At 45.9% G+C, this 25,699-nt stretch overlaps 1 protein-coding gene across 35 annotated transcripts in view; it reads right to left on the minus strand.

Moving 5' to 3' along the window:
* Positions 1 to 25,699, minus strand: part of scrib.S (scribbled planar cell polarity protein S homeolog) — a 66,728-nt gene that overhangs the window by 9,289 nt on the left and 31,740 nt on the right. For 21 of the 35 annotated variants that reach the window (XR_005962331.1, XM_041568065.1, XM_041568081.1 and 18 more), the window contains 14 exons: positions 24,486 to 24,752; positions 24,087 to 24,197; positions 23,760 to 23,936; positions 21,264 to 21,380; positions 20,948 to 21,136; positions 20,469 to 20,588; positions 20,297 to 20,353; positions 18,889 to 18,945; positions 18,272 to 18,352; positions 12,578 to 12,919; positions 3,851 to 3,919; positions 1,939 to 1,977; positions 1,533 to 1,631; positions 1,345 to 1,446 (listed from right to left, as the gene is read on the minus strand). Coding sequence is in view for 34 of the 35 variants with exons in the window: in XM_041568065.1 (XP_041423999.1) it covers positions 1,345 to 1,446; positions 1,533 to 1,631; positions 1,939 to 1,977; positions 3,851 to 3,919; positions 12,578 to 12,919; positions 18,272 to 18,352; positions 18,889 to 18,945; positions 20,297 to 20,353; positions 20,469 to 20,588; positions 20,948 to 21,136; positions 21,264 to 21,380; positions 23,760 to 23,936; positions 24,087 to 24,197; positions 24,486 to 24,752 (1,827 nt within the window). In the remaining variant the exon portion in view is untranslated. The remainder of the gene's footprint in view (positions 1 to 1,344; positions 1,447 to 1,532; positions 1,632 to 1,938; positions 1,978 to 3,850; positions 3,920 to 12,577; positions 12,920 to 18,271; positions 18,353 to 18,888; positions 18,946 to 20,296; positions 20,354 to 20,468; positions 20,589 to 20,947; positions 21,137 to 21,263; positions 21,381 to 23,759; positions 23,937 to 24,086; positions 24,198 to 24,485; positions 24,753 to 25,699) is intronic. The other 14 variants (XM_041568074.1, XM_041568075.1, XM_041568096.1 and 11 more) reach the window with 10 other exon arrangements.

A 25,699-nucleotide genomic window follows, 5' to 3' on the forward strand; every position in this document is an offset into this window, starting at 1 on the left:
GCAGTTAAAGGCTGTTAATACCAGGCTCCTGCCAGTTTAGCGCTGTTAATATCGGGCTCCTGGCAGTTTAAGGTTGTTAATACTGGGCTACTGGCAGTTTAATGCTGTTAATTGTGGGCTCCTGGCAGTTTAAATCTGTTAATACCAAGCTCCTGGCAGTTGAAGGCTCTTAAAGGAACAGTTACATCAAAACATGGAAGTATTTTAAAGTAATATGCAGTGTTGCCATGCACTGGTAAAACTGCTGTGGTTGGTTCAGAAACACTACTATAGTTTATATAAACAAGCTATTGTGTAACCATGGTGGCAGCCATTCAAGCACAGGATACACAGTAGATAACAGATACGTACTACTATAGTTTATATAAACAAGCTGCTGTGTAGCCATGGGGGCAGCCATTCAAGCACAGGATACACAGTAGCTAACAGATAAGTACTACTATAGTTTATATAAACAAGCTGCTGTGTAGCCATGGGGGCAGCCATTCAAGCACAGGATACACAGTAGATAACAGATAAGTACTACTATAGTTTATAGAAACAGGCTGCTGTGTAGCCATGGGGGCAGCCATTCAAGCACAGGATACACAGTAGATAACAGATAAGTACTACTATAGTTTATATAAACAGGCTGCTGTGTAGCCATGGGGACAGCCATTCAGGCACAGGATACACAGTAGATAACAGATAAGTACTACTATAGTTTATATAAACAAGCTGCTGTGTAGCCATGGGGGCAGCCATTCAAGCACAGGATACACAGTAGATAACAGATAAGTACTACTATAGTTTATATAAACAAGTTGCTGTGTAGCCATGGGGGCAGCCATTCAAGCACAGGATACACAGTAGATAACAGATAAGTACTACTATAGTTTATATAAACAAGCTGCTGTGTAGCCATGGGGGCAGCTACACAGCAGCTTGTATATATAAACTATAGTAGTGTTTCTGAAGCAAACAGATCAGTGTTACCAGTGCAGGGCAACACTACACAATATTTTCATTACTTTAAAGCATTTTTATTTTTATCACTACTGGGTTCCTGGCAGTTTAAGACTGTTAATATGTGGCAGTTATAATTATATAATTATTAGTTATAGCTCTAAAACGGTTATGTCAGAAACTTGTAGAAACGGAGTGAATATGAATTGTATAGTACTCATAGGAACACAAGTTTTGGCTTTAGTTGAGCTGATAACAGAGCTCTATGTAGAAGTAGGAGTTTTCCCTCTAGCACAGGCCAATACTGCCCAACAGAGAACTGTCAGACTGGGGCCAACTTGAAGTTTCTCTGCAGCAGATACATTCTCTGAATGTGGGGGCCACACAAGTGGGGGGTACCTGTTGCTCCAGGCTGGGATGTGTAGAGGGGAGGGCTGCGTAGGTTTTATACGCCTGCTTGGCATTGGTGGAGAAGCCATCTTCGGGGATAAGGGGTGGAGCCTAAGGGAAGATGCAGAGAGAAGCGACAATAAAGTTGCAGAAGTAGTAGCTACACAAGTGCCACCTATAGGATTAGGGTCACTTACTGGACTTTGGGGGGTCCTGTGCTGCTGCCGGGAGGAGTTTAGTGGGGAGACATGGGTCACATGCACCAGAGGCAGAGACTTGATCACCCCGGGCTGTGTCTGGGTTACGGGGTACAAACAATGGAAAGAATAGTGGGGAGGAAAGGGAAAGAAGGGCAGGTGGGTGGGTACATGAGAGAGAAGAGGTGAGTCCCATACAGGTGTATATATAGTAAATACAGGTGTATATATAGTAAATACAGGTGTATATATAGTAAATACAGGTGTGTGTGTGTGTGTATATATATATATATAGATAGATATAGAGACAGAGAGAGAGAGAGAGAGAGAGAGAGAGAGAGAATGAATACAGGTGTATATACAGGTGTATATTAGTGTGAGCGTTACTTATGAATCAAACACCTACCGGCCGGCTCTCCTCCTGCGTCAGGAAGTTAATGGAGGCCTGAAAGGAATAAAATAGGGTTAAACTGGGGCCTAAATCAGTACAGAATAATGAGAGGAGCACATAACATTCTCCTACATACAAAGGAGCCAATGGCAACATAGTGCAGAGGTTGGGGCTAACAGAAGAGGGCGGGACAACAGAAGAGGGTGGGACTAACAGAAGTGGGTGGGGCTAACATAAGAGGGTGGGGCTAACAGAAGAGGGTGGGGCTAACAGAAGAGGGTGGGACTAACAGAAGAGGGCGGGACAACAGAAGAGGGTGGGACTAACAGAAGTGGGTGGGGCTAACATAAGAGGGTGGGGCTAACAGAAGAGGGCGGGACTACCAGAAGGCACATAAGGAAGCACCACGCTGCATCTTCATGTATGAACCGACCCCATCATACATGTAATGGGAACAGCTGATTATAAAGCTTTAGCTCTAACCAGTGAGCAGAGGGGCCGTGTGCTGGGCAAGCAGGGGTCTGGTAGCCAAACAACAACTGCACCCCCACAAATACCATGTGACACCCCCATCAATGACTCGTATAAACATGACTAATAGTGGCCCCTGCCGTACACATGATTCAGAACACAAGCCGTTGGTATAGGGATACTGAATATCTTATGTTTTATACAACTTTATGTTCCTCCCCCGTGCCCCCCACCATTCTCTAGTAACACACCCCCAGTCTCTGATCAGTGGAGGAGTCAGAAAGGAAACACAATTAAAGCCAAATGGACCATCTTGTGGCTTGTGACTACCATACACAGCACAGGCTTCTGACAGTGACCAGTAATGTCATGAGACACAAGCTGCAGAGCCAGGACTAGTTGGAGGCACAAAACTTGGGGGCTCCGGGCATGTAACTCATATACAGCCCACCCCTAGTCCTGCAAGTGTTACCCCAGTAAAAAGCGAGTGTGTTTGTGTGCCCTTGGTTGTGCATGTTTAGGCACTGATGCGGCGGGGGCCAAAGTGTTTGGCCGGGTCGCCTGGGGCACTACAAGTAGTAGTGAATGTGGCCTCTGTGGGGGGGGGGGGCACACTGAGCTCACACAAGTATTAGACTCCGCCCAATACCCACACATGTGCCAGTCAGACACGAGACTCCGCCCAATACCCACACATGTGCCAGTCAGACACAAGACTCCGCCCAATACCCACACATGTGCCAGTCAGACACAAGACTCCGCCCAATACCCACACATATGCCAGTCAGACACGAGACTCCGCCCAATACCCACACATGTGCCAGTCAGACACAAGACTCCGCCCAATACCCACACATGTGCCAGTCAGACACAAGACTCCGCCCAATACCCACACATGTGCCAGTCAGACACAAGACTTCGCCCAATACCCACACATGTGCCAGTCAGACACGAGACTCCGCCCAATACCCACACATGTGCCAGACAGACACAAGACTCCGCCCAATACCCACACGTTTGCCAGTCAGACACAAGACTCCGCCCAATACCCACACATGTGCCAGTCAGACACGAGACTCCGCCCAATACCCACACATGTGCCAGTCAGACACGAGACTCCGCCCAATACCCACACATGTGCCAGTCAGACATGAGACTCGCCCAATACCCACACATGTGCCAGTCAGACACAAGACTCCGCCCAATACCCACACATGTGCCAGTCAGACACGAGACTCCGCCCAATACCCACACATGTGCCAGACAGACACAAGACTCCGCCCAATACCCACACGTTTGCCAGTCAGACACAAGACTCCGCCCAATACCCACACATGTGCCAGTCAGACACAAGACTCCGCCCAATACCCACACATGTGCCAGTCAGACACGAGACTCCGCCCAATACCCAAACGTTTGCCAGTCAGACATATGTCAAACATGATTGTGCCCTTACCTGCTGATTGCTGGGGGAACAGGCGGCTTCTTTTTTCGCTGTGGCAACTGAGGGGTCTCCAGGGGGAGTCTGTACAATAAGAAGAGCCGCAGGTTAGGGAACAACCACAATTGCTAATGGGGGGGATAAGCACACTGACCGTATGGGACACAGAGTAGAAGAGACAGAGCTGGGGAATCAGTATGGCAGGACCCACAGATGTCTGTGTATCTGATCTTACACCCCACAAAGAGTAAAAAGGGGGTACAATATTGTTATACATGAAGGGGCTTCCCTAATGTTACTGCATGTTGTACCCTGAAATCTGCTGGACTCACAATCTCTTTTAGTCTCCCACCTGCCATTTCTTGTTACAGTCTTGTTCCAGTTACAGTCTTGTTCCAGTTACAGTCTTGTTCCAGTTACAGTCTTGTTCCAGTTACAGTCGTTCCAGTAACAGTCGTGTTACAGTTACAGTCTTGTTCCAGCTACAGTCTTGTTCCAGTTACAGTCTTGTTCCAGTTACAGTCTTGTTCCAGTTACAGTCTTGTTCCAGTTACAGTCGTGTTACAGTCTTGTTACAGTTACAGTCTTGTTACAGTTACAGTCGTGTTACAGTTACAGTCGTGTTACAGTTACAGTCTTGTTCCAGTTACAGTCTTGTTCCAGTTACAGTCTTGTTCCAGTTACAGACTTGTTACAGTTACAGTCTTGTTCCAGTTCCAGTTCCAGTCGTGTTACAGTTACAGTCTTGTTACAGTTACAGTCTTGTTCCAGTTACAGTCTTGTTCCAGTTACAGTCGTGTTACAGTCTTGTTACAGTTACAGTCTTGTTACAGTTACAGTCGTGTTACAGTCTTGTTCCAGTTACAGTCTTGTTCCAGTTACAGTCTTGTTCCAGTTACAGTCTTGTTCCAGTTACAGTCTTGTTCCAGTTACAGTCGTGTTCCAGTTACAGTCGTGTTACAGTCTTGTTCCAGTTACAGTCTTGTTCCAGTTACAGTCTTGTTCCAGTTACAGTCTTGTTCCAGTTACAGTCATGTTACAGTCTTGTTCCAGTTACAGTCTTGTTCCAGTTACAGTCTTGTTCCAGTTACAGTCGTGTTCCAGTTACAGTCGTGTTACAGTCTTGTTCCAGTTACAGTCTTGTTCCAGTTACAGTCTTGTTCCAGTTACAGTCTTGTTCCAGTTACAGTCTTGTTCCAGTTACAGTCGTGTTACAGTCTTGTTACAGTTACAGTCTTGTTACAGTTACAGTCTTGTTACAGTCTTGTTACAGTTACATTCTTGTTCCAGTTACAGTCTTGTTCCAGTTACAGTCTTGTTCCAGTTACAGTCGTGTTACAGTCTTGTTACAGTTACAGTCTTGTTACAGTTACAGTCTTGTTACAGTCTTGTTACAGTTACATTCTTGTTCCAGTTACAGTCTTGTTCCAGTTACAGTCGTGTTACAGTCTTGTTACAGTTACAGTCTTGTTACAGTTACAGTCTTGTTCCAGTTACAGTCGTGTTACAGTCTTGTTACAGTTACAGTCTTGTTCCAGTTACAGTCTTGTTCCAGTTACAGTCTTGTTCCAGTTACAGTCTTGTTCCAGTTACAGTCGTGTTACAGTCTTGTTCCAGTTACAGTCTTGTTCCAGTTACAGTCTTGTTCCAGTTACAGTCTTGTTCCAGTTACAGTCTTGTTCCAGTTACAGTCTTGTTCCAGTTACAGTCGTGTTCCAGTTACAGTCGTGTTACAGTCTTGTTCCAGTTACAGTCTTGTTCCAGTTACAGTCTTGTTCCAGTTACAGTCTTGTTCCAGTTACAGTCTTGTTCCAGTTACAGTCGTGTTACAGTCTTGTTACAGTTACAGTCTTGTTACAGTTACAGTCTTGTTACAGTCTTGTTACAGTTACATTCTTGTTCCAGTTACAGTCTTGTTCCAGTTACAGTCTTGTTCCAGTTACAGTCGTGTTCCAGTTACAGTCGTGTTACAGTCTTGTTCCAGTTACAGTCTTGTTCCAGTTACAGTCTTGTTCCAGTTACAGTCTTGTTCCAGTTACAGTCTTGTTCCAGTTACAGTCTTGTTCCAGTTACAGTCGTGTTACAGTCTTGTTACAGTTACAGTCTTGTTACAGTTACAGTCTTGTTACAGTTACAGTCGTGTTACAGTCTTGTTACAGTTACATTCTTGTTCCAGTTACAGTCTTGTTCCAGTTACAGTCGTGTTACAGTCTTGTTACAGTTACAGTCTTGTTCCAGTTACAGTCTTGTTACAGTTACAGTCGTGTTACAGTCTTGTTCCAGTTACAGTCTTGTTACAGTTAGTCTTGTTCCAGTTACAGTCGTGTTACAGTCTTGTTACAGTTACAGTCTTGTTACAGTTACAGTCTTGTTACAGTTACAGTCGTGTTACAGTCTTGTTACAGTTACATTCTTGTTCCAGTTACAGTCGTGTTCCAGTTACAGTCTTGTTCCAGTTACAGTCTTGTTCCAGTTACAGTCGTGTTACAGTCTTGTTCCAGTTACAGTCTTGTTCCAGTTACAGTCTTGTTCCAGTTACAGTCTTGTTCCAGTTACAGTCGTGTTACAGTCTTGTTCCAGTTACAGTCTTGTTCCAGTTACAGTCGTGTTACAGTCTTGTTACAGTTACAGTCTTGTTACAGTTACAGTCTTGTTACAGTTACAGTCGTGTTACAGTCTTGTTACAGTTACAGTCTTGTTACAGTTACAGTCTTGTTCCAGTTACAGTCGTGTTACAGTCTTGTTACAGTTACAGTCTTGTTCCAGTTACAGTCTTGTTACAGTTACAGTCGTGTTACAGTCTTGTTCCAGTTACAGTCTTGTTCCAGTTAGTCTTGTTCCAGTTACAGTCGTGTTACAGTCTTGTTACAGTTACAGTCTTGTTACAGTTACAGTCTTGTTACAGTTACAGTCTTGTTACAGTTACAGTCGTGTTACAGTCTTGTTACAGTTACATTCTTGTTCCAGTTACAGTCGTGTTACAGTTACAGTCTTGTTCCAGTTACAGTCTTGTTCCAGTTACAGTCTTGTTCCAGTTACAGTCATGTTACAGTCTTGTTCCAGTTACAGTCGTGTTCCAGTTACAGTCGTGTTACAGTCTTGTTCCAGTTACAGTCTTGTTCCAGTTACAGTCTTGTTCCAGTTACAGTCGTGTTACAAGACTGTGTTCCAGTTACAGTCGTGTTACAGTCTTGTTACAGTTACAGTCTTGTTACAGTTACAGTCTTGTTACAGTTACAGTCGTGTTACAGTCTTGTTACAGTTACAGTCTTGTTCCAGTTACAGTCTTGTTCCAGTTACAGTCTTGTTCCAGTTACAGTCGTGTTACAGTCTTGTTCCAGTTACAGTCTTGTTCCAGTTACAGTCTTGTATACAGCATTTTTACAGTTCAGTTTGTTCAGTTACAGTCGTTTGTTTCCAGTTACAGTCTTGTTCCAGTTAGTCTTGTTCCAGTTACAGTCGTGTTACAGTCTTGTTACAGTTAGTCTTGTTACAGTTACAGTCTTGTTACAGTTACAGTCTTGTTACAGTTACAGTCGTGTTACAGTTACAGTCGTGTTACAGTTACATTCTTGTTCCAGTTACAGTCGTGTTACAGTTACAGTCTTGTTCCAGTTACAGTCTTGTTCCAGTTACAGTCGTGTTACAGTCTTGTTCCAGTTACAGTCTTGTTCCAGTTACAGTCATGTTACAGTCTTGTTCCAGTTACAGTCTTGTTCCAGTTACAGTCGTGTTACAGTCTTGTTCCAGTTACAGTCGTGTTACAGTCTTGTTCCAGTTACAGTCTTGTTCCAGTTACAGTCTTGTTCCAGTTACAGTCTTGTTCCAGTTACAGTCTTGTTCCAGTTACAGTCTTGTTCCAGTTACAGTCTTGTTCCAGTTACAGTCTTGTTCCAGTTACAGTCGTGTTACAGTCTTGTTCCAGTTACAGTCTTGTTCCAGTTACAGTCTTGTTACAGTTACAGTCTTGTTACAGTTACAGTCTTGTTACAGTTACAGTCTTGTTACAGTCTTGTTACAGTTACAGTCTTGTTACAGTTACAGTCGTGTTACAGTTACAGTCGTGTTACAGTCTTGTTACAGTTACAGTCTTGTTACAGTTACAGTCTTGTTACAGTTACAGTCGTGTTACAGTCTTGTTACAGTTACAGTCTTGTTCCAGTTACAGTCTTTTTCCAGTTACAGTCTTGTTCCAGTTACAGTCGTGTTCCAGTTACAGTCGTGTTCCAGTTACAGTCGTGTTACAGTCTTGTTACAGTTACAGTCTTGTTACAGTTACAGTCGTGTTACAGTCTTGTTCCAGTTACAGTCGTGTTACAGTCTTGTTACAGTTACAGTCGTGTTACAGTCTTGTTCCAGTTACAGTCTTATTCCAGTTACAGTCTTGTTCCAGTTACAGTCGTGTTGTGTTACAGTTACAGTCGTGTTCCAGTTACAGTCTTGTTCCAGTTACAGTCTTGTTCCAGTTACAGTCTTGTTACAGTCGTGTTACAGTTACAGTCTTGTTACAGTTACAGTCTTGTTACAGTTACAGTCTTGTTACAGTTACAGTCTTGTTACAGTTACAGTCTTGTTACAGTTACAGTCTTGTTACAGTCGTGTTACAGTTACAGTCTTGTTCCAGTTCCAGTCTTGTTACAGCTACAGTCTTGTTACAGTTACAGTCGTGTTACAGTTACAGTCTTGTTACAGTTACAGTCTTGTTACAGCTACAGTCGTTCCAGTTACAGTCTTGTTACAGTTACAGTCTTGTTACAGTCTTGTTACAGCTACAGTCGTTCCAGTTACAGTCTTGTTCCAGTTACAGTCTTGTTCCAGTTACATTCTTGTTCCAGTTACATTCTTGTTCCAGTTACATTCTTGTTCCAGTTACAGTCTTGTTACAGTCTTGTTCCAGTTACAGTCGTTCCAGTTACAGTCTTGTTCCAGTTACAGTCTTGTTCCAGTTACAGTCTTGTTACAGTTACAGTCGTGTTCCAGTTACAGTCGTGTTCCAGTTACAGTCGTGTTCCAGTTACAGTCGTGTTCCAGTTACAGTCTTGTTCCAGTTACAGTCTTGTTACAGTCTTGTTCCAGTTACAGTCTTGTTCCAGTTACAGTCTTGTTCCAGTTACAGTCTTGTTCCAGTTACAGTCTTGTTCCAGTTACAGTCTTGTTCCAGTTACAGTCTTGTTCCAGTTACAGTCTTGTTCCAGTTACAGTCTTGTTCCAGTTACAGTCTTGTTCCAGTTACAGTCTTGTTCCAGTTACAGTCTTGTTCCAGTTACAGTCTTGTTCCAGTTACAGTCGTGTTACAGTCTTGTTCCAGTTACAGTCTTGTTCCAGTTACAGTCTTGTTCCAGTTACAGTCTTGTTCCAGTTACAGTCGTGTTACAGTCTTGTTCCAGTCTTGTTCCAGTTACAGTCTTGTTACAGTTACAGTCTTGTTACAGTCTTGTTCCAGTTACAGTCTTGTTCCAGTTACAGTCTTGTTCCAGTTACAGTCTTGTTCCAGTTACAGTCTTGTTCCAGTTACAGTCGTGTTCCAGTTACAGTCGTTTTACAGTCTTGTTACAGACTTGTTCCAGTTCCAGTCGTTCCAGTTCCAGTCGTTCCAGTTCCAGTCGTGTTCCAGTTACAGTCGTGTTCCAGTTACAGTCTTGTTCCAGTTACAGTCTTGTTCCAGTTACAGTCTTGTTCCAGTTACAGTCTTGTTCCAGTTACAGTCTTGTTCCAGTTACAGTCTTGTTCCAGTCTTGTTACAGACTTGTTCCAGTTACAGTCGTTCCAGTTCCAGTCGTGTTACAGTTACAGTCTTGTTCCAGTTACAGTCTTGTTACAGTTACAGTCTTGTTCCAGTTACAGTCTTGTTCCAGTTACAGTCTTGTTCCAGTTACAGTCTTGTTCCAGTTACAGTCTTGTTCCAGTTACAGTCTTGTTACAGTTACAGTCTTGTTCCAGTTACAGTCTTGTTCCAGTTACAGTCTTGTTACAGTCTTGTTACAGTTACAGTCTTGTTACAGTTACAGTCTTGTTACAGTTACAGTCTTGTTACAGTTACAGTCTTGTTACAGTCTTGTTCCAGTTACAGTCTTGTTCCAGTTACAGTCTTGTTCCAGTTACAGTCTTGTTCCAGTTACAGTCTTGTTCCAGTTACAGTCTTGTTCCAGTTACAGTCTTGTCTTGTTCCAGTTACAGTCTTGTTCCAGTTACAGTCTTGTTCCAGTCACAGTCTTGTTCCAGTCACAGTCTTGTTCCAGTTACAGTCTTGTTCCAGTTACAGTCTTGTTACAGTTACAGTCTTGTTACAGTTACAGTCTTGTTACAGTCTTGTTACAGTTACAGTCTTGTTACAGTCTTGGGGAGAAAAAGGAGGATTTTAGCTAAACATTATATTTGCTGGGCAAAGAGACACAGCAATATCCCTGGTGCAAAATAGAAAAAGGCTGGTACAATCCAGAGCTCACTGCACAAGTTGATGCGGTAAAAAAGTATTTATTAAGCAAAAAACATCACAGCAAAGAGCCTTACGCATTTCGTGCCTAGTGGCACTTAATCATACGCTGAGCAAACACAACAACACGTGGTCATATTTACACAAAAAAGAATGTCCCTCCTGCACCTCAAAGTTTCATATGCCCCCCCCACACACACTTGCACAGGACAAATCATATCCATAAATCAGGAGAGCCCAGACTTTACTAATACGGGATCTACATTTAGTGATGGTCTCCCAATATGATCTACATCCATAATATCAGTTACAAATCTGTGCCATGGAAACAATTAGTTAAATACTGAAATGTAAATGGTTAAATATAACATCTAGTTCTTATGTGCCTTAAAGTGACAGTGACACATTCCTATAAAAATCATATGATTGTGTGTCAGTATCAAGTACTTGTGCCACCCGAAATATTTCCCCTGAAAGGTGGGTCAGTGGGAGGAGTCAAGAGGTCAAGCAGAATGTTATCATTTATAGGACATGAGAATTGGCACCTGCTCAGGGCTATAAATAGTCTCAGGGGCACTTGAGAGAATCCGAGGGGTCGGGGGGTAAGAAGAATTATTATAGTACATATATATTATATGGGACTGGCATGGGACACAGGCAGGGGTGTGAGCTGCACCATGAAATGACATGACAAACATTAATGTAACGGCGGGTACACTGGCACTTACACACACATATATATATACCAGGCTGTAGGGCAGTGTTGGGTGCAGTTGCTCAGACTGCCAGTTACATATATATATATATACACACACACACCAGGCTGTAGGGCAGTTGCTCAGACTGGCACCTGTCAGGTTAATATCAGGCACCAATGAGAGGAGATGCCCTTATTTAGGCACATTCCATACATTCCCATGTACAAGAAACATTCCACCCCTCCCCCATAAATGACATACAGACAAGGGGAGAGGGACAGACATACAGATACATGTGTTACCCCCAAACACAGAATAGACTCCCCGGGGGCTCCAGCCACACCCCCAGCACCCCATTATACACAGGCAGCCCCTCTTATCATTTCATGTAATTACCTTTATACAAACCTGCTGCAACTCCCATCAGCCACACTCCCAGCCAATGGTCAGGGGCCCTATAAATAGCCCCCCATATCAGAGCCCACATTCCCACACCAGGAATTCCTTTCATATTTATCTACTGACCTGAGACCCTCGGCTTCTTCTAAATATATACTGCTGTACAACTACAACTCCCTGCAGCCTGACACACCAGTCACTTGCCCTCCCCAAGCCTACAGGGCACACAGTGTATGGGGGGGGGGGGATCATGCTACAGAACTACTACTCCCTGCAGCTTGAGACACAGCACACAGTGTATGGGGGGATCATGCTACAGAACAGAGAGAGGAGAGAAGGCGCATGCAAGCAGCCAGCTCAGGGCACACATTCTAGTGCTGGTGGGTGTCATTCATAATCCCACCTGCAAAGCTCCAGCTGTTGCTTAACTACAACTCTCAGAATCTCTCAGATTTTTCGCTGTTGGTAAATAGTGAGGCAGACTGTTACACAGTCCCTGACCATAAGAGAGAAGGGGGTGTAACAGTTGCAATCAAGGGTCCCTCAAATAAAGGCAAGGATGTGGGGTACAAATGGCAGGGAGCCCAGCAAATGAGTTGTATAGGCAGGAGGTTCCATGTTACACTATAGGAAGGGTGACAGTTACAGGGAGCTGTGACATTCCCTCCATGAAGCGGCTGTACTGGCCGACACATGAAACAGGAATAAGAAAGGGCCGGATGCCTTTTCAGCAAGAGTTAAAATAGAGAGTTATAGTAACACAATGCTGGGCCAGGGACTGTCTGGTAGTAACTTACTCTTCTCAGGCAAATGAAGGCCGGGTTTCTAATGGGATCAGCTAGTCACTAGGTAGGTAGGTAGGTGGGTGAGTGAGTTCTATATAAGCGATGGCGAGTTGCGGGGGCTCGGAGTGGACTTGTGTCACAATGTAAGTAAATGGTATATTGGCAGCAGAGGGGGCACAGATACAGATGGGCAGGCTAAAGGCAATGCACTACCTCTATGACTTGTATAATTGCCCCATAGCCACTCACATGCACAGTCTCATGCCAACATCTGCCCATGAGCTGAGGCGCCAGGGCGTGAGAGGGTGTCCTGAGTACCAGGCTGTGTCCCTGTGCATGTGAGAATGCCCACACGTGATATATACACGCAATATACATGCTCCACACGTAGAGACAACATGAGTGCACAAACACACGTGTCGCTTGCCTTCTTGTAGTACACCGTTGTCTTCAACTCCCCAGCGCTGCCGTAGCCAGTAGGAGGCCCACTCAGGCTAGCTCCACTTGCCCCCGCCCGCTTCTTGTTAGCCACAATGAATGGGTTCTCACTGAACCGGAGGGGCTGACAGTCCACTAGCACCTCATCTGCCTCTGCGCTACTGACAGGGGCCCCGGGCTCAGCCACAGGACTAGGCTGAATGGTGGGGAGCGGAGACTCCACTGGGGAAACGGGGTGCAAGGTCGGCTCATTGGCTACAACTGCAGAAACGGGGTGTACCAGAGCCACGGGCACAGGGGAAGAGCTGGAAGATTCCATTCCCAGAGGGAGCTGCAAGATGGACACAGGAGGGGAAAGGGAATATAACGCACCAGGTAATCACACAGGAACCACATGCACCGGGAAGGGGATCAGAGAGAGGAAAGGGGACACCAGGAAGGGGATCAGAGAGAGAGAGGAAAGGGGACACCAGGAAGGGGTCATAGAGAGGAAAGGGGGACACCAGGAGTAGGTAACAATCAGGAAGGGTTACAGATACAAATGGCGGGGGGGAGAGGATAAAACCATGAAAAAGGAGAGAAACCAAAGGCAATAAGAGGACAGAGAATAACATAATATTCAGTATAGGCATTACACTCCCCCATGATTATAAATAGGGGCACCTGATACACTGATAATAAAAAGACCAATGTGCTGCTCACTCACTATACAAGTGCTGATGTCTTTTTCTTCTATGGGAAATAATAGGGTTACAGGCCCCAGTAGTGATTGCTAAACAGGACACATTTGGCCCCTATACTGCTGGTTGTCCCTCCGTGCAGCTATTCCTAAAGCAATAAGTGGGTTGCAGAAGAACAATTGAGGCGGTGGATAAGAAATGTGAGTTAGATATAAATAGATATAAATGAGCCTTTTATTCATATAAAACAAGAAAATGGCTCTGCAGCATCTTCCCTCTGCATTTGCCCAGATGCCCATCTCCCACTAATGTCACATGTGCGGGGGCATCACTGTGGGGCAGACGAGAGTTTGGCTGTGGAATAGAGAGGCACCAGTAATGGGCACCAAGGAGGGGCACACAAACTCCAGAAAGTGGGATGATATTGGGGGGCAAAAAGGAAGAAGGGGCATTAAGGGCAGGAAGTGGTTCACACCGGTCCCATTGCCTTCCTGGGGGTATCTGGGGTATTAAGAGCTACACAAAGGAGGGCAACATGGGGTAGAAAAGAAGTGCCTGGGGGTATCTGGGGTATTAAGAGCTCCACAAAGGAGGGCAACATGGGGTAGAAAAGAAGTGCCTGGGGGTATCTGGGGTATTAAGAGCTCCACAAAGGAGGGCAACATGGGGTAGAAAAGAAGTGCCTGGGGGTATTTGGGGTATTAAGAGCTCCACAAAGGAGGGCAACATGGGGTAGAAAAGAAGTGCCTGGGGGTATTTGGGGTATTAAGAGCTCCACAAAGGAGGGCAACATGGGGTAGAAAAGAAGTGCCTGGGGGTATCTGGGGTATTAAGAGCTACACAAAGGAGGACAATATGGGGTAACAAATAATAAGTCCCTATGTCTCCCTGGGGGTATCTGGGGTAGAAATACTCACAGGTCTCAGTGCTTGGTGGATTGAGAGTGAAGAGTCCCAAACTTACAATGGAAGCCTGGGCACAACAAGTGTCTCCTAAAATAGTGTGATGAGGAGGAGGAGGAGGAGGAGGAGGAGGAGGGCCCCAGCGTGTGAATCAGAGGGACTGGAATGACAGCTGTGAGCCAGACACAAGAATAGATCGTGAGAGAGAAAAGCACTGGCATTCCAGGGAAATCACCACATTCCTTGTGCCATTACTCCCTGTGCCCAGCAGAGGCATCTCACTGGCATCTCAGTCACTATGTCAGTGCCACGCTCAATATTTATACAGAGGAGAAGCCACAATTAGTGCAACGGTTTCACGTCTGCCCTCCCCCCATTGTCACACTGAATCCAGTGGCAACCATCACCCAATAGTGCTAGCCAACACAGTAAGTGCTGTAACCTGGGCCACACAACCTCCTACATGTGACCATCTCCATGCAAACCCAGCGTGCAGGGCATTCCCAGCACTTCTCTGCTCCTGGGCTAGAGCTCTCTGTGTGTACAATGGAGGGGTGTACAATGGAGGGGTGTACAATGCAGTCCTGTACAATGGAGGGTGTACAATGGAGGGGTGTACAATGGAGGGGTGTACAATGCAGTCCTGTACAATGGAGGGTGTACAATGGAGGGGTGTACAATGGAGGGGTGTACAATTCAGTGCTGTACAATGGAGGGTGTACAATGGAGGGGTGTACAATTCAGTGCTGTACAATGGAGGGGTGTACAATGGAGGGGTGTACAATGCAGTCCTGTACAATGGAGGGTGTACAATGGAGGGGTGTACAATTCAGTGCTGTACAATGGAGGGTGTACAATTCAGTGCTGTACAATGGAGGGTGTACAATTCAGTGCTGTACAATGGAGGGTGTACAATTCAGTGCTGTACAATGGAGGGTGTACAATTCAGTGCTGTACAATGGAGGGGTGTACAATGGAGGGGTGTACAATGGAGGGGTGTACAATGCAGTCCTGTACAATGGAGGGTGTACAATGGAGGGGTGTACAATGGAGGGGTGTACAATGCAGTCCTGTACAATGGAGGGTGTACAATGGAGGGGTGTACAATGGAGGGGTGTACAATTCAGTGCTGTACAATGGAGGGTGTACAATGGAGGGGTGTACAATTCAGTGCTGTACAATGGAGGGGTGTACAATGGAGGGGTGTACAATGCAGTCCTGTACAATGGAGGTGTACAATGGAGGGTGTACAATTCAGTGCTGTACAATGGAGGGTGTACAATTCAGTGCTGTACAATGGAGGGGTGTACAATTCAGTGCTGTACAATGGAGGGTGTACAATTCAGTGCTGTTACAATGGAGGGGTACAATTCAGTGCTGTAACAATGGAGGGTGTACAATTCAGTGCTGTACAATGGAGGGTGTACAATTCAGTGCTGTACAAATGGAGGGGTGTACAATGGAGGGGTGTACAATGGAGGGGTGTACAATGCATCCTGTACAATGGAGGGTGTACAATGGAGGGGTGTACAATTCAGTGCTGTACAATGGAGGGTGTACAATGGAGGGGTGTACAATTCAGTGCTGTACAATGGAGGGGTGTACAATGGAGGGGTGTACAATGGAGGGGTGTACAATGCAGTCCTGTACAATGGAGGGTGTACAATGGAGGGGTGTACAATTCAGTGCTGTACAATTGAGGGGTGTACAATTCAGTGCTGTACAATGGAGGGGTGTACAATTCAGTGCTGTACAATTCAGTGCTGTACAATGGAAGGTGTACAATTGAGGGGTGTACAATTCAGTGCTGTACAATGGAGGGGTGTACAATTCAGTGCTGTACAATGGAGGGTGTACAATTGAGGGGTGTACAATTCAGTGCTGTACAATGGAGGGGTGTACAATTCAGTGCTGTACAATGGAGGGTGTACAATTCAGTGCTGTACAATGGAGGGGTGTACAATTCAGTGCTGTACAATGGAGGGGTGTACAATTCAGTGCTGTACAATTGAGGGGTGTACAATTCAGTGCTGTACAATGGAGGGGTGTACAATGGAGAGACGTACAATAGAGGGGTGTACAATTCAGTGGTGTACAATGGAGGGGTGTACAATAGAGGGGTGTACAATAGAGGGGTGTACACTAGAGGGGTGTACACTAGAGGGGTGTACAATAGAGGGGTGTACAATAGAGGGGTGTACAATAGAGGGGTGTACAATTCAGTGCTGTACAATGGAGGGTGTACAATTCAGTGCTGTACAATGGAGGGGTGTACAATGGAGGGGTGTACAATGGAGGGGTGTACAATGCAGTCCTGTACAATGGAGGGTGTACAATGGAGGGGTGTACAATTCAGTGCTGTACAATGGAGGGTGTACAATGGAGGGGTGTACAATTCAGTGCTGTACAATGGAGGGGTGTACAATGGAGGGGTGTACAATGGAGGGGTGTACAATGCAGTCCTGTACAATGGAGGGTGTACAATGGAGGGGTGTACAATTCAGTGCTGTACAATTGAGGGGTGTACAATTCAGTGCTGTACAATGGAGGGGTGTACAATTCAGTGCTGTACAATTCAGTGCTGTACAATGGAAGGTGTACAATTGAGGGGTGTACAATTCAGTGCTGTACAATGGAGGGGTGTACAATTCAGTGCTGTACAATGGAGGGTGTACAATTGAGGGGTGTACAATTCAGTGCTGTACAATGGAGGGGTGTACAATTCAGTGCTGTACAATGGAGGGTGTACAATTCAGTGCTGTACAATGGAGGGGTGTACAATTCAGTGCTGTACAATGGAGGGGTGTACAATTCAGTGCTGTACAATTGAGGGGTGTACAATTCAGTGCTGTACAATGGAGGGGTGTACAATGGAGAGACGTACAATAGAGGGGTGTACAATTCAGTGGTGTACAATGGAGGGGTGTACAATAGAGGGGTGTACAATAGAGGGGTGTACACTAGAGGGGTGTACACTAGAGGGGTGTACAATAGAGGGGTGTACAATAGAGGGGTGTACAATAGAGGGGTGTACAATTCAGTGCTGTACAATGCAGTGCTGTACAATGGAGGGGTGTACAATTCAGTGCTGTACAATGGAGGGGTGTACAATACAGGGGTGTACAATGGAGGGGTGTACAATGTAGTGCTGTACAATGTAGTGCTGTACAATGGAGGGGTGTACAATGGAGAGACATACAATTGAGGGGTGTACAAACCAGTGCTGTACAATGGAGGGGTGTACAATGAAGGGGTGAACAATGGAGGGGTGTACAATGCAGTGCTGTACAATGGAGGGGTGTACAATGGAGAGACGTACAATTGAGGGGTGTACAAAGCAGTGCTGTACAATGCAGTGCTGTACAATGGAGGGGTGTACAATTCAGTGCTGTACAATGGAGGGTGTACAATGAAGGGGTGAACAATGGAGGGGTGTACAATGCAGTGCTGTACAATGGAGAGACGTACAATGGAGGGGTGTACAATGAAGTGGTGTACTAAGGAGTGCTGTGCAGAGCTGAATGTGCCCCCAGCCTGTAGCCACCCAATGTCCTGCTGGCACTGGGCACACAGGGTGAATGCCAGTCTGATGTATGTCACACCCTCACACCCAACTAAGGAAGTGCCCAATTACACCCACCCACACCCCCTTGACTTTCTGGACAGTGGTCCTTCAGTGAGAATGGAATTGCAGGGAGGAAAGAGCAGGAGATGGAGAGATGCAACTCCCCGTAACCTGGAGTGCCAGTCTCCCAGCCCAGGAACTCCCTTTCACCCAGAGGTGCAATAACTGACCAATGACTGAGTGAACTGTTTGTCCCTAGCAATTACCCATGGTACACTTGGTTCCATAGCTAATGCCATGTTATTTGTACCAGGGAGATATAAATGGAACGTGGTATTTGATCACAAATACAGGGCATATGCCCCACTGGCCAATCAGCAGCTGGTAACTGCCATATGGGAAGGTTTCTATAGCAACAGCATTCATTTGCGCCAAACTGCAGCTCTGTAACTGCATTTCAGATGAATTCCTATTGGACAATGCAGCGCGTGGAATTCTTTATTTACCTGCCGCCCAATCACAAAACTGCCACTTACCCAGGCTCCTTTGTCCTGCCCACCAGCGGGTAGTGCTGCCGGGGTCTTATAGTCCAGCTTCTGAGGCTCCAAGCTATAATTCTGCAATCAGAGGGAAATGTCAGTCAGTACAGTGAAGGGTGGGTGACCCAACATCCCATAGGATTTTGCTGGGATTTGTCCTTTAAAGCCTGATGCCTGGTGGACCAATCAGAACTCTTATCTTCCTTTTCCCCAGGAGTGATATGGTTAAACGCACAGCTGTGAATAGAAGGTTACCAGAGCAGCTCCCTATCACATGTGGCCCTTCCAGGGGCCCGATGCACAAAGAGGTGGAGCTCTTACATATTCTATGATCTGATTGGTTACGGCCTCTGGAGTTGAATTATTTCCCCAGCCCTGTAACTGCTCTAATGTTTTGCATTCACTGGTTGGAAGTAGTGGGGCCCCCACCTGACCAACTATACGGGGCCAATACATTAAGCCAGTCTGCCCGTATATTGTCCTTCCCTGATGAATGGGGCCGAGGTGAAAAGGCCCAGACAGAAGGGGCAGATGGGGGACAATTTGGCAGGAAAGGGGAGTAAGAAGCAAAGCGAGAGCAACTCTAGGCTCCTCCCCCACCAGCAGCCTCTCACCTTGGTCTCCTCCTCTAGGAGTCTGGTGGCCTCCTCTCGCTCCCTACGCATCCGCTCCTTCCCACGGACACGACAGTCAGAATAACCCAAAGGCACCCAAAGCCATGCACCCAGGCACGGGAGACAGGGAGAGAGCACAGTTAGCACAGGGAGAGGCTAAATATGGGAAGGAAAGGGGAGGAGCCAGGGATGGGGGGATATGAGGGAGAGGATGGTGGGAGGACACTGTAGAAGAATACAGGGAGGAGAAGGAATAATGATGATGATAATGAAGTGGCTGAAGATGAAGGGAATCCTTACACCCCTCAGGTAAGACTTACACACTAAGTTTGTGGGCCGTGGGCTGTAGCCTGTGTCCCCTCTGCCTGCGACCTGCAGTTTCAGCGCATCACTAATCAGCAGCCTATCATATTCATACATGTGCCCCCCAGCACCAATCAGCAGGATCGTGTCCCCTCTATGAGTCGTGTGCCCCCCCCTAGCAGCTCAGGGGAGAGTATAAATCCCAAAAACATAAAGATCTGCTCATGGGACAAGCTCACCAAATTGAATTGGTCTGATTGGTCTGAGTAAAAAGGTTGAACTTGATGGACGTGTGTCTTTTTTCAACCTAATTTACTATGTTACTGTGATCCAATTGTTTGGGCCTTGGGTGAGCAGCTGGAGGAGCAGTGTTTGCTGTGGGACGCAGGAGGGGAGGCACAAACAATTCTTCATCCAACAGGAAAGTGACACTTGGATGGTTTTCAGGCAGATATTGATAGTTCAGGTGCATCTGATGGCACCATACACAGACCAATGAGCTGCCATGTTGGAAGCTTTTATAGGCCCTGATATTTATTCACTTAAGGTGGCCATACACGGATAGATCCGCTCGTTTGGCGATGTCGCCAAACGAGCGGATCTCCCTCCGATATGCCCACCTTGAGGTGGGCAATATCGGGCTGATCCGATCGTGGGCCCTAGGGCCCAACGATCGGATCCTAGCGTTCACCAAACGGGCAGTCGGATCGCGGGACCGCATCAATGAACAGATGCGGCCGCGATCCGACGGGATTTTTAATCCCATCCGATCGAGATCTGGCCGACTTTCGGCCAGATCTCGATCGGGGAAGCCCGTCGGGGGCCCCCATACACGGGCCAATAAGCTGCCGACACGGTCTGTCGGCAGCTTTTATCGGCCCGTGTATGGCCACCTTTACGCTGCTCCTTATACAAAGCTCATTACTTCCCTTGCAATGGAAGAGAGAGTGGCACTAAATGACCCTCCTGCAGTAAGTGGAATAGCAGGAGGACAGACAGACGGGGGTGCACTGAAGACTACAGGAAACACAGACATGTTTGCTGATGACCAGTGACACATGTAATATATGACTGATATGGACTGATGCCCCAAATACTGTCTCACCACTTTCTCCATGTCCTCTCTCTCCCACTGTGTCGCCTCTCTCACCATCTCCATCTCCTGTCAGGGACGAGAGTCACCCCCGTCATTTAACTACATAATCCGCACAGGACCCCCCAACTCATGTAGCTACACACACACACGGGGTGAGTTACACTGGATCAGTCCTTCTCACCTTCTGTATCCGCTCCATCTCTTCTGGACTCATATCTCGATCAATAGAAGAAATACTTTCCATACTGTTCTTTCTTCCTATATCAGCAGCGAAGGGATTGGCGATTATACCCGGTGATGCCTGACAAACGATCAAATACCAATAAAGACTTTATATTCTGAGCACCCTGCAAGTATCAATAAATGACCTACTTACCCCATAAATATATGGTACAAATAATAGAGGTTGTTTTTACTATTATTTATCCATAGACAAAGTATTTACTCTCTACACAGTGACTTGAACTACTCCTAGTGGTACCACAACATTCCCCTTCTCCTGCCAGTGGTACCACAACATTCCCCTTCTCCTGTCAAAACATTCCCGTTCTCCTGCCAGTGGTACCACAACATTCCCCTTCTCCTGCCAGTGGAAAGAGAAAGGCCCTGCAGGCAGAGGGTATGGGTAAAGTTATTGATGGAGACACACAGGTCATTTACCTGAGAAGAGGTTTCAGCAATAGGGTTGAATCCATCACACACGAGTATGAGCAGAGTATCTCCCACGCCTCTCAATGACTGGACGGCCTCAGTGTGGGTCATACCCAACAGGCTCTGCTGATTCACCTCCAAAATGCGCATCCCAACTGTCAGTTGTCCGTCTCGTGCGGCGGCCCCCGAGGAACTGACCTGCGGCACAGACAGGGGCACACAATAGGGATACAACTCTTGTGCTTCAGCTCAGTCACTTTGTTACACACACAGTAGAATTCTAGGTCACACTCGCTGATTGTCCCATGATCCCTTTTTCTCTTACCTTGGAGATAAAAACACCCTCGTCTGAAGGATCCAATGGATTCCCTGGGTGGCCCCGGGCTCCCCCTCGGATACTGATCCCCAGCTTCTCCCCAGGAGCCTTCACTACACAAATCTCCTGCAAATACACACAGACATTATACACAATAATGCACATCCAATCAGATGGAACTTACACATTATTAATATTATTATTAACATGTATTTTAATGAACAGCAACATATTGTGCAGCACTGTAAAATAAATGTGATTATACAAAGAAATCACATGAATTACATACATAGAACATATATAGTCCCAATTCTAGTAATACAACTAATGATGCATGGTTCACACATGAGAAAATTCAAAAGAAACTAGAACATGTTAAGATTAACAAAGGTCCAGGGCCAGATGGTATTCATCCCAGGGTAATTAGCGAGCTTAGCTCTGTGATTGCCAAACCTCTTAACTTCATTTTTCAGGATTCATTGAGATCTGGCATAGTGCCGAGAGACTGGCGAATTGCTAATGTGGTGCCTCTATTCAAAAAAGGATCCCGTTCTCAGTCTCAAAACTATAGGCCAGTTAGTCTGACGTCAGTGGTAGGAAAGCTTCTCGAAGGGTTAATAAAGGATAAGATACTGGACTTCATAGTAAATCACAATACTATGAGTGTGTGCCAGCATGGTTTTATGTGTAATAGATCTTGCCAGACTAACTTAATTTCTTTTTATGAGAAGGTGAGTAGAGACCTGGATTCTGGGATGGCAGTGGATGTGATTTACTTAGACTTTGCTAAAGCATTTGATACAGTGCCACACAGAAGGTTACTGGTTAAATGAAGGAATGTTGGCCTGGAACATAGTATTTGTACCTGGATAGAGAACTGGCTAAAAGATAGACTACAAAGAGTGGTGGTAAATGGAACATTTTCTAATTGGACCAGTGTTGTTAGTGGAGTACCGCAGGGCTCTGTACTAGGTCCCTTGCTTTTCAACTTGTTTATTAATGACCTGGAGGTGGCCATTGAAAGTACTGTTTCTATTTGTGCAGATGAGACTAAATTGTGCAGAACTATAGGTTCCATGCAGGATGCTGCCACTTTGCACAGTGATTTGTCTAAACTGGAAAACTGGGCAGCAAACTGGAAAATGAGGTTCAATGTTGATAAATGCAGGTTATGCACTTTGGCAAAAATAATATAAATGCAAGTTATACACTAAATGGCAATGTGTTGGGAGTTTCCTTAAATGAGAAGGATCTTGGGGTCTTTGTAGATAACAGGTTGTCTAATTCTGGGCAGTGTCATTCTGTGGCTACTAAAGCAAATAAAGTTCTTGTATAAAAAAGGGCATTAACTCAAGGGATGAAACATAATTGTGTCTCTTTATAGGTCCCTGGTGAGGCCTCATCTGGAGTATGGGGGCAGCTTATTGGCCCGTGTATGGGGGCCCCCGACGGGCTTCCCCGATCGAGATCTGGCCGAAAGTTGGCCAGATCTCGATCGGATGGGTTTAAAAATCCCGTCGGATCGCGGCCGCATCTGTTCGTTGATGCGGTCCCGCGATCCGACCGCCCGTTTGAGAATGCTAGGATCCGATCGTTGGGCCCTAGGGCCCACGATCGGATCTGCCCGATATTGCCCACCTCAAGGTGGGCATATCGGAGGGAGATCTGCTCGTTTGGCGACATCGCCAAACGAGCGGATCTATCCATGTATGGGGACCTTAAGTGCAACTAAACTGGTTAGAGGGAGGGAAGAGTTAAATTATGAGGGGAGACTGACAAGGTTGGGGTTGTTTTCTCTGGGGGAAAAAAGGCGCTTGTGAGGGGACATGATTAGACTTTACAAGTACATTAGAGGACATTATAGACAAATAGCAGGGGACCTTTTTACCCATAAAGAGAATGACGTACCAGAGGCCTCCCCTTCAGACTAGAGGAAAAGAACTTTCATTTAAAGGAACAGAGTAGGGGGTTCATCACAGTGAGGACAGTGAGGTTGGGGAATGCACTGCCGGGTGATGATTCAGTTAATGACTATAAGAGGGACTTGGATGATTTCTTGGACAGACATAATACAAAGGCTATTGTGATACTAAACTCTATAGTTAGTATAGATATGGGGATATATCATTTATGTGACAGTAGGGAGGGCTGTGTGTATGGGGCTGGGTTTTATTTTGGAGGGGTTGGACTTGATGGACTTTGTCTTTTTTCAACCCAATTTAACTATGTAACTATGTAACTATATGTAGTTACATACATAACAACCAGTACAAAAGATGAGGAAGGCCCTGTGCAAAGGAGCTTACAATCTAAAGGAGAAGGGAATGAGACACAAGCTGTGGGAGAAATAAGCAGGTGAGAGACGTAGCATACGGAACTGCATTTAGCAGCTAAACAGAGTGAGGGCAGTCTATGAAATCTCGGTGTAACTTGCCCTTTAATTAGAACTGCCTTTAAGAAGAATCATCATTTTCATTATTATAAAGAATTATCCTTGAGAATTACCTGCATGCCTGGGGGTGGCGGGTCCCTCCTCACCAGCAGGTGGAGCTCCTGGGTGTTACAGAGAAGGGCATTCACAGCTTCTTGGTGAGTGACATGTCTGAGATCCAATCCAGCTGCCTCCAGGATTCTATCCCCCACTCTGAGTCCACTGCGGGCAGCCAGCCCATGGGGGATTACCTGTAAAGTGGGGACACAATGGGGATTGTAGGATTTATGGGAAGCAGGGAACACTATAGGTCTGGGGGTTCCACCCCCCCCAACCGACCTACTGCACAGACCCCCCCCTATTTATAAGAAGCCAACAGAGAGGAAGAGAAAAGCACTAACCTTGGATATAAAAACTCCAGGCTCACGGACCCCGAAAGGATGGCTGGAATGGTCACTGCCCCCCACAATACTGAGCCCCAAAGGCCCCCCAGATTTCACTAACACAATTTCCTGGTGAAAAAAACATATGTGATTAGACTTTATCAGCAATGGGACCAGCTATTTAATTAAAGTTTCTCTAGGGTCCCTTCTTCAGGGGGTTCTCAAGAACATCCCACAAACAAATTTATGGGAACGGAACAGATCTCAGGGGGAGACACACAGTAAGGGAAATGCCACACAGACAGGGTACGGGTCTCAGTGGGAGACACACAGACAGGGTACGGGTCTCAGTGGGAGACAGGGTGAGGGGATAACACCACAGGAGCGGACGATGCACATACCCCCAACTGCTCTCACCTCAATAGGGACCTCATCGTCCATCTTTTGGCTGAAGTGATTACTCAGGGGAGCGCCCCAATCATCCCCTTCTCCATTGTCTCCATCTGTGGGTGGTGGAGGTGACCGCGGCCGGGCCCTGTGCAGGGAAGGCGATGCTCCTGGGTCTGTGGGGGCTCCTGACTGGGGGGTCTCTCTCTCTACCAGCAGAGTGATGGTGGGGGAGGTGCTGGTAAGCAGTGCTACTGCCTGATCTTGTCTGGCTTCTGTCATATTTACCTCGTTGATCTAGAACAATGTGCAGAAGCATCACATAATCGTTCCATGAGAAGAATCCTAAACGGACCCTGAAATAAGCATCACATAATCCTTCCATGAGAAGAACCCTAAACTGACCCTACAATAAAGCATCTCAATCGAAGAACCTAAACTGACCCTACAATAAACATCACATAATCCTTCCATGAGAAGAACCCTAAACTGAACCTACAATAAGCATCACACAATCCTTCCAAGAGAAGAACCCTAAACTGACCCTACAATAAAGCATCTCAATCCTTCCATGAGAAGAACCTAAACTGACCCTACAATAAGCATCACATAATCCTTCCAAGAGAAGAACCTAAACTGACCCTACAATAAGCATCACACAATCCTTCCATGAGAATAACCCCAAACTGACCCTGCAACAAGCATCACATAATCCTTCCATGAGAAGAACCTAAACTGACCCTGCAACAAGCATCACGTAATCCTTCCATGAGAAGAACCCTAAATTGACCCTACAATAAGCATCGTATATTCCTTCCACAAGAAGAACCCTAAACTGACCCTACAATAAGCATCACACAATCCTTCCATGAGAAGAACCCTAAACTGCTCCTGCAACAAGCATCACATAATCCTTCCATGAGAAGAACCTAAACTGACCCTACATAACCCTAAACTGACCCTGCAACAAGCACATAATCCTTCCATGAGAAGAAACCTAAACTGACCCTACAATAAGCATCACATAATCCTTCCAAGAGAAGAACCTAAACTGAACCTACAATAAGCATCACATAATCCTTCCAAGAGAAGAACCTAAACTGACCCTACAATAAGCATCACATAATCCTTCCATGAGAAGAAACCTAAACTGACCCTACAATAAGCATCACATAATCCTTCCCTAAAAAGAACTCTAAACTGACCCTACCATAAGCATCACATAATCCTTCCATGAGAAGAAA

The sequence above is a fragment of the Xenopus laevis genome, chromosome 6S (genome assembly GCF_017654675.1).
Source record: "Xenopus laevis strain J_2021 chromosome 6S, Xenopus_laevis_v10.1, whole genome shotgun sequence".
NCBI classification, from domain to species: Eukaryota; Metazoa; Chordata; class Amphibia; order Anura; family Pipidae; genus Xenopus; species Xenopus laevis.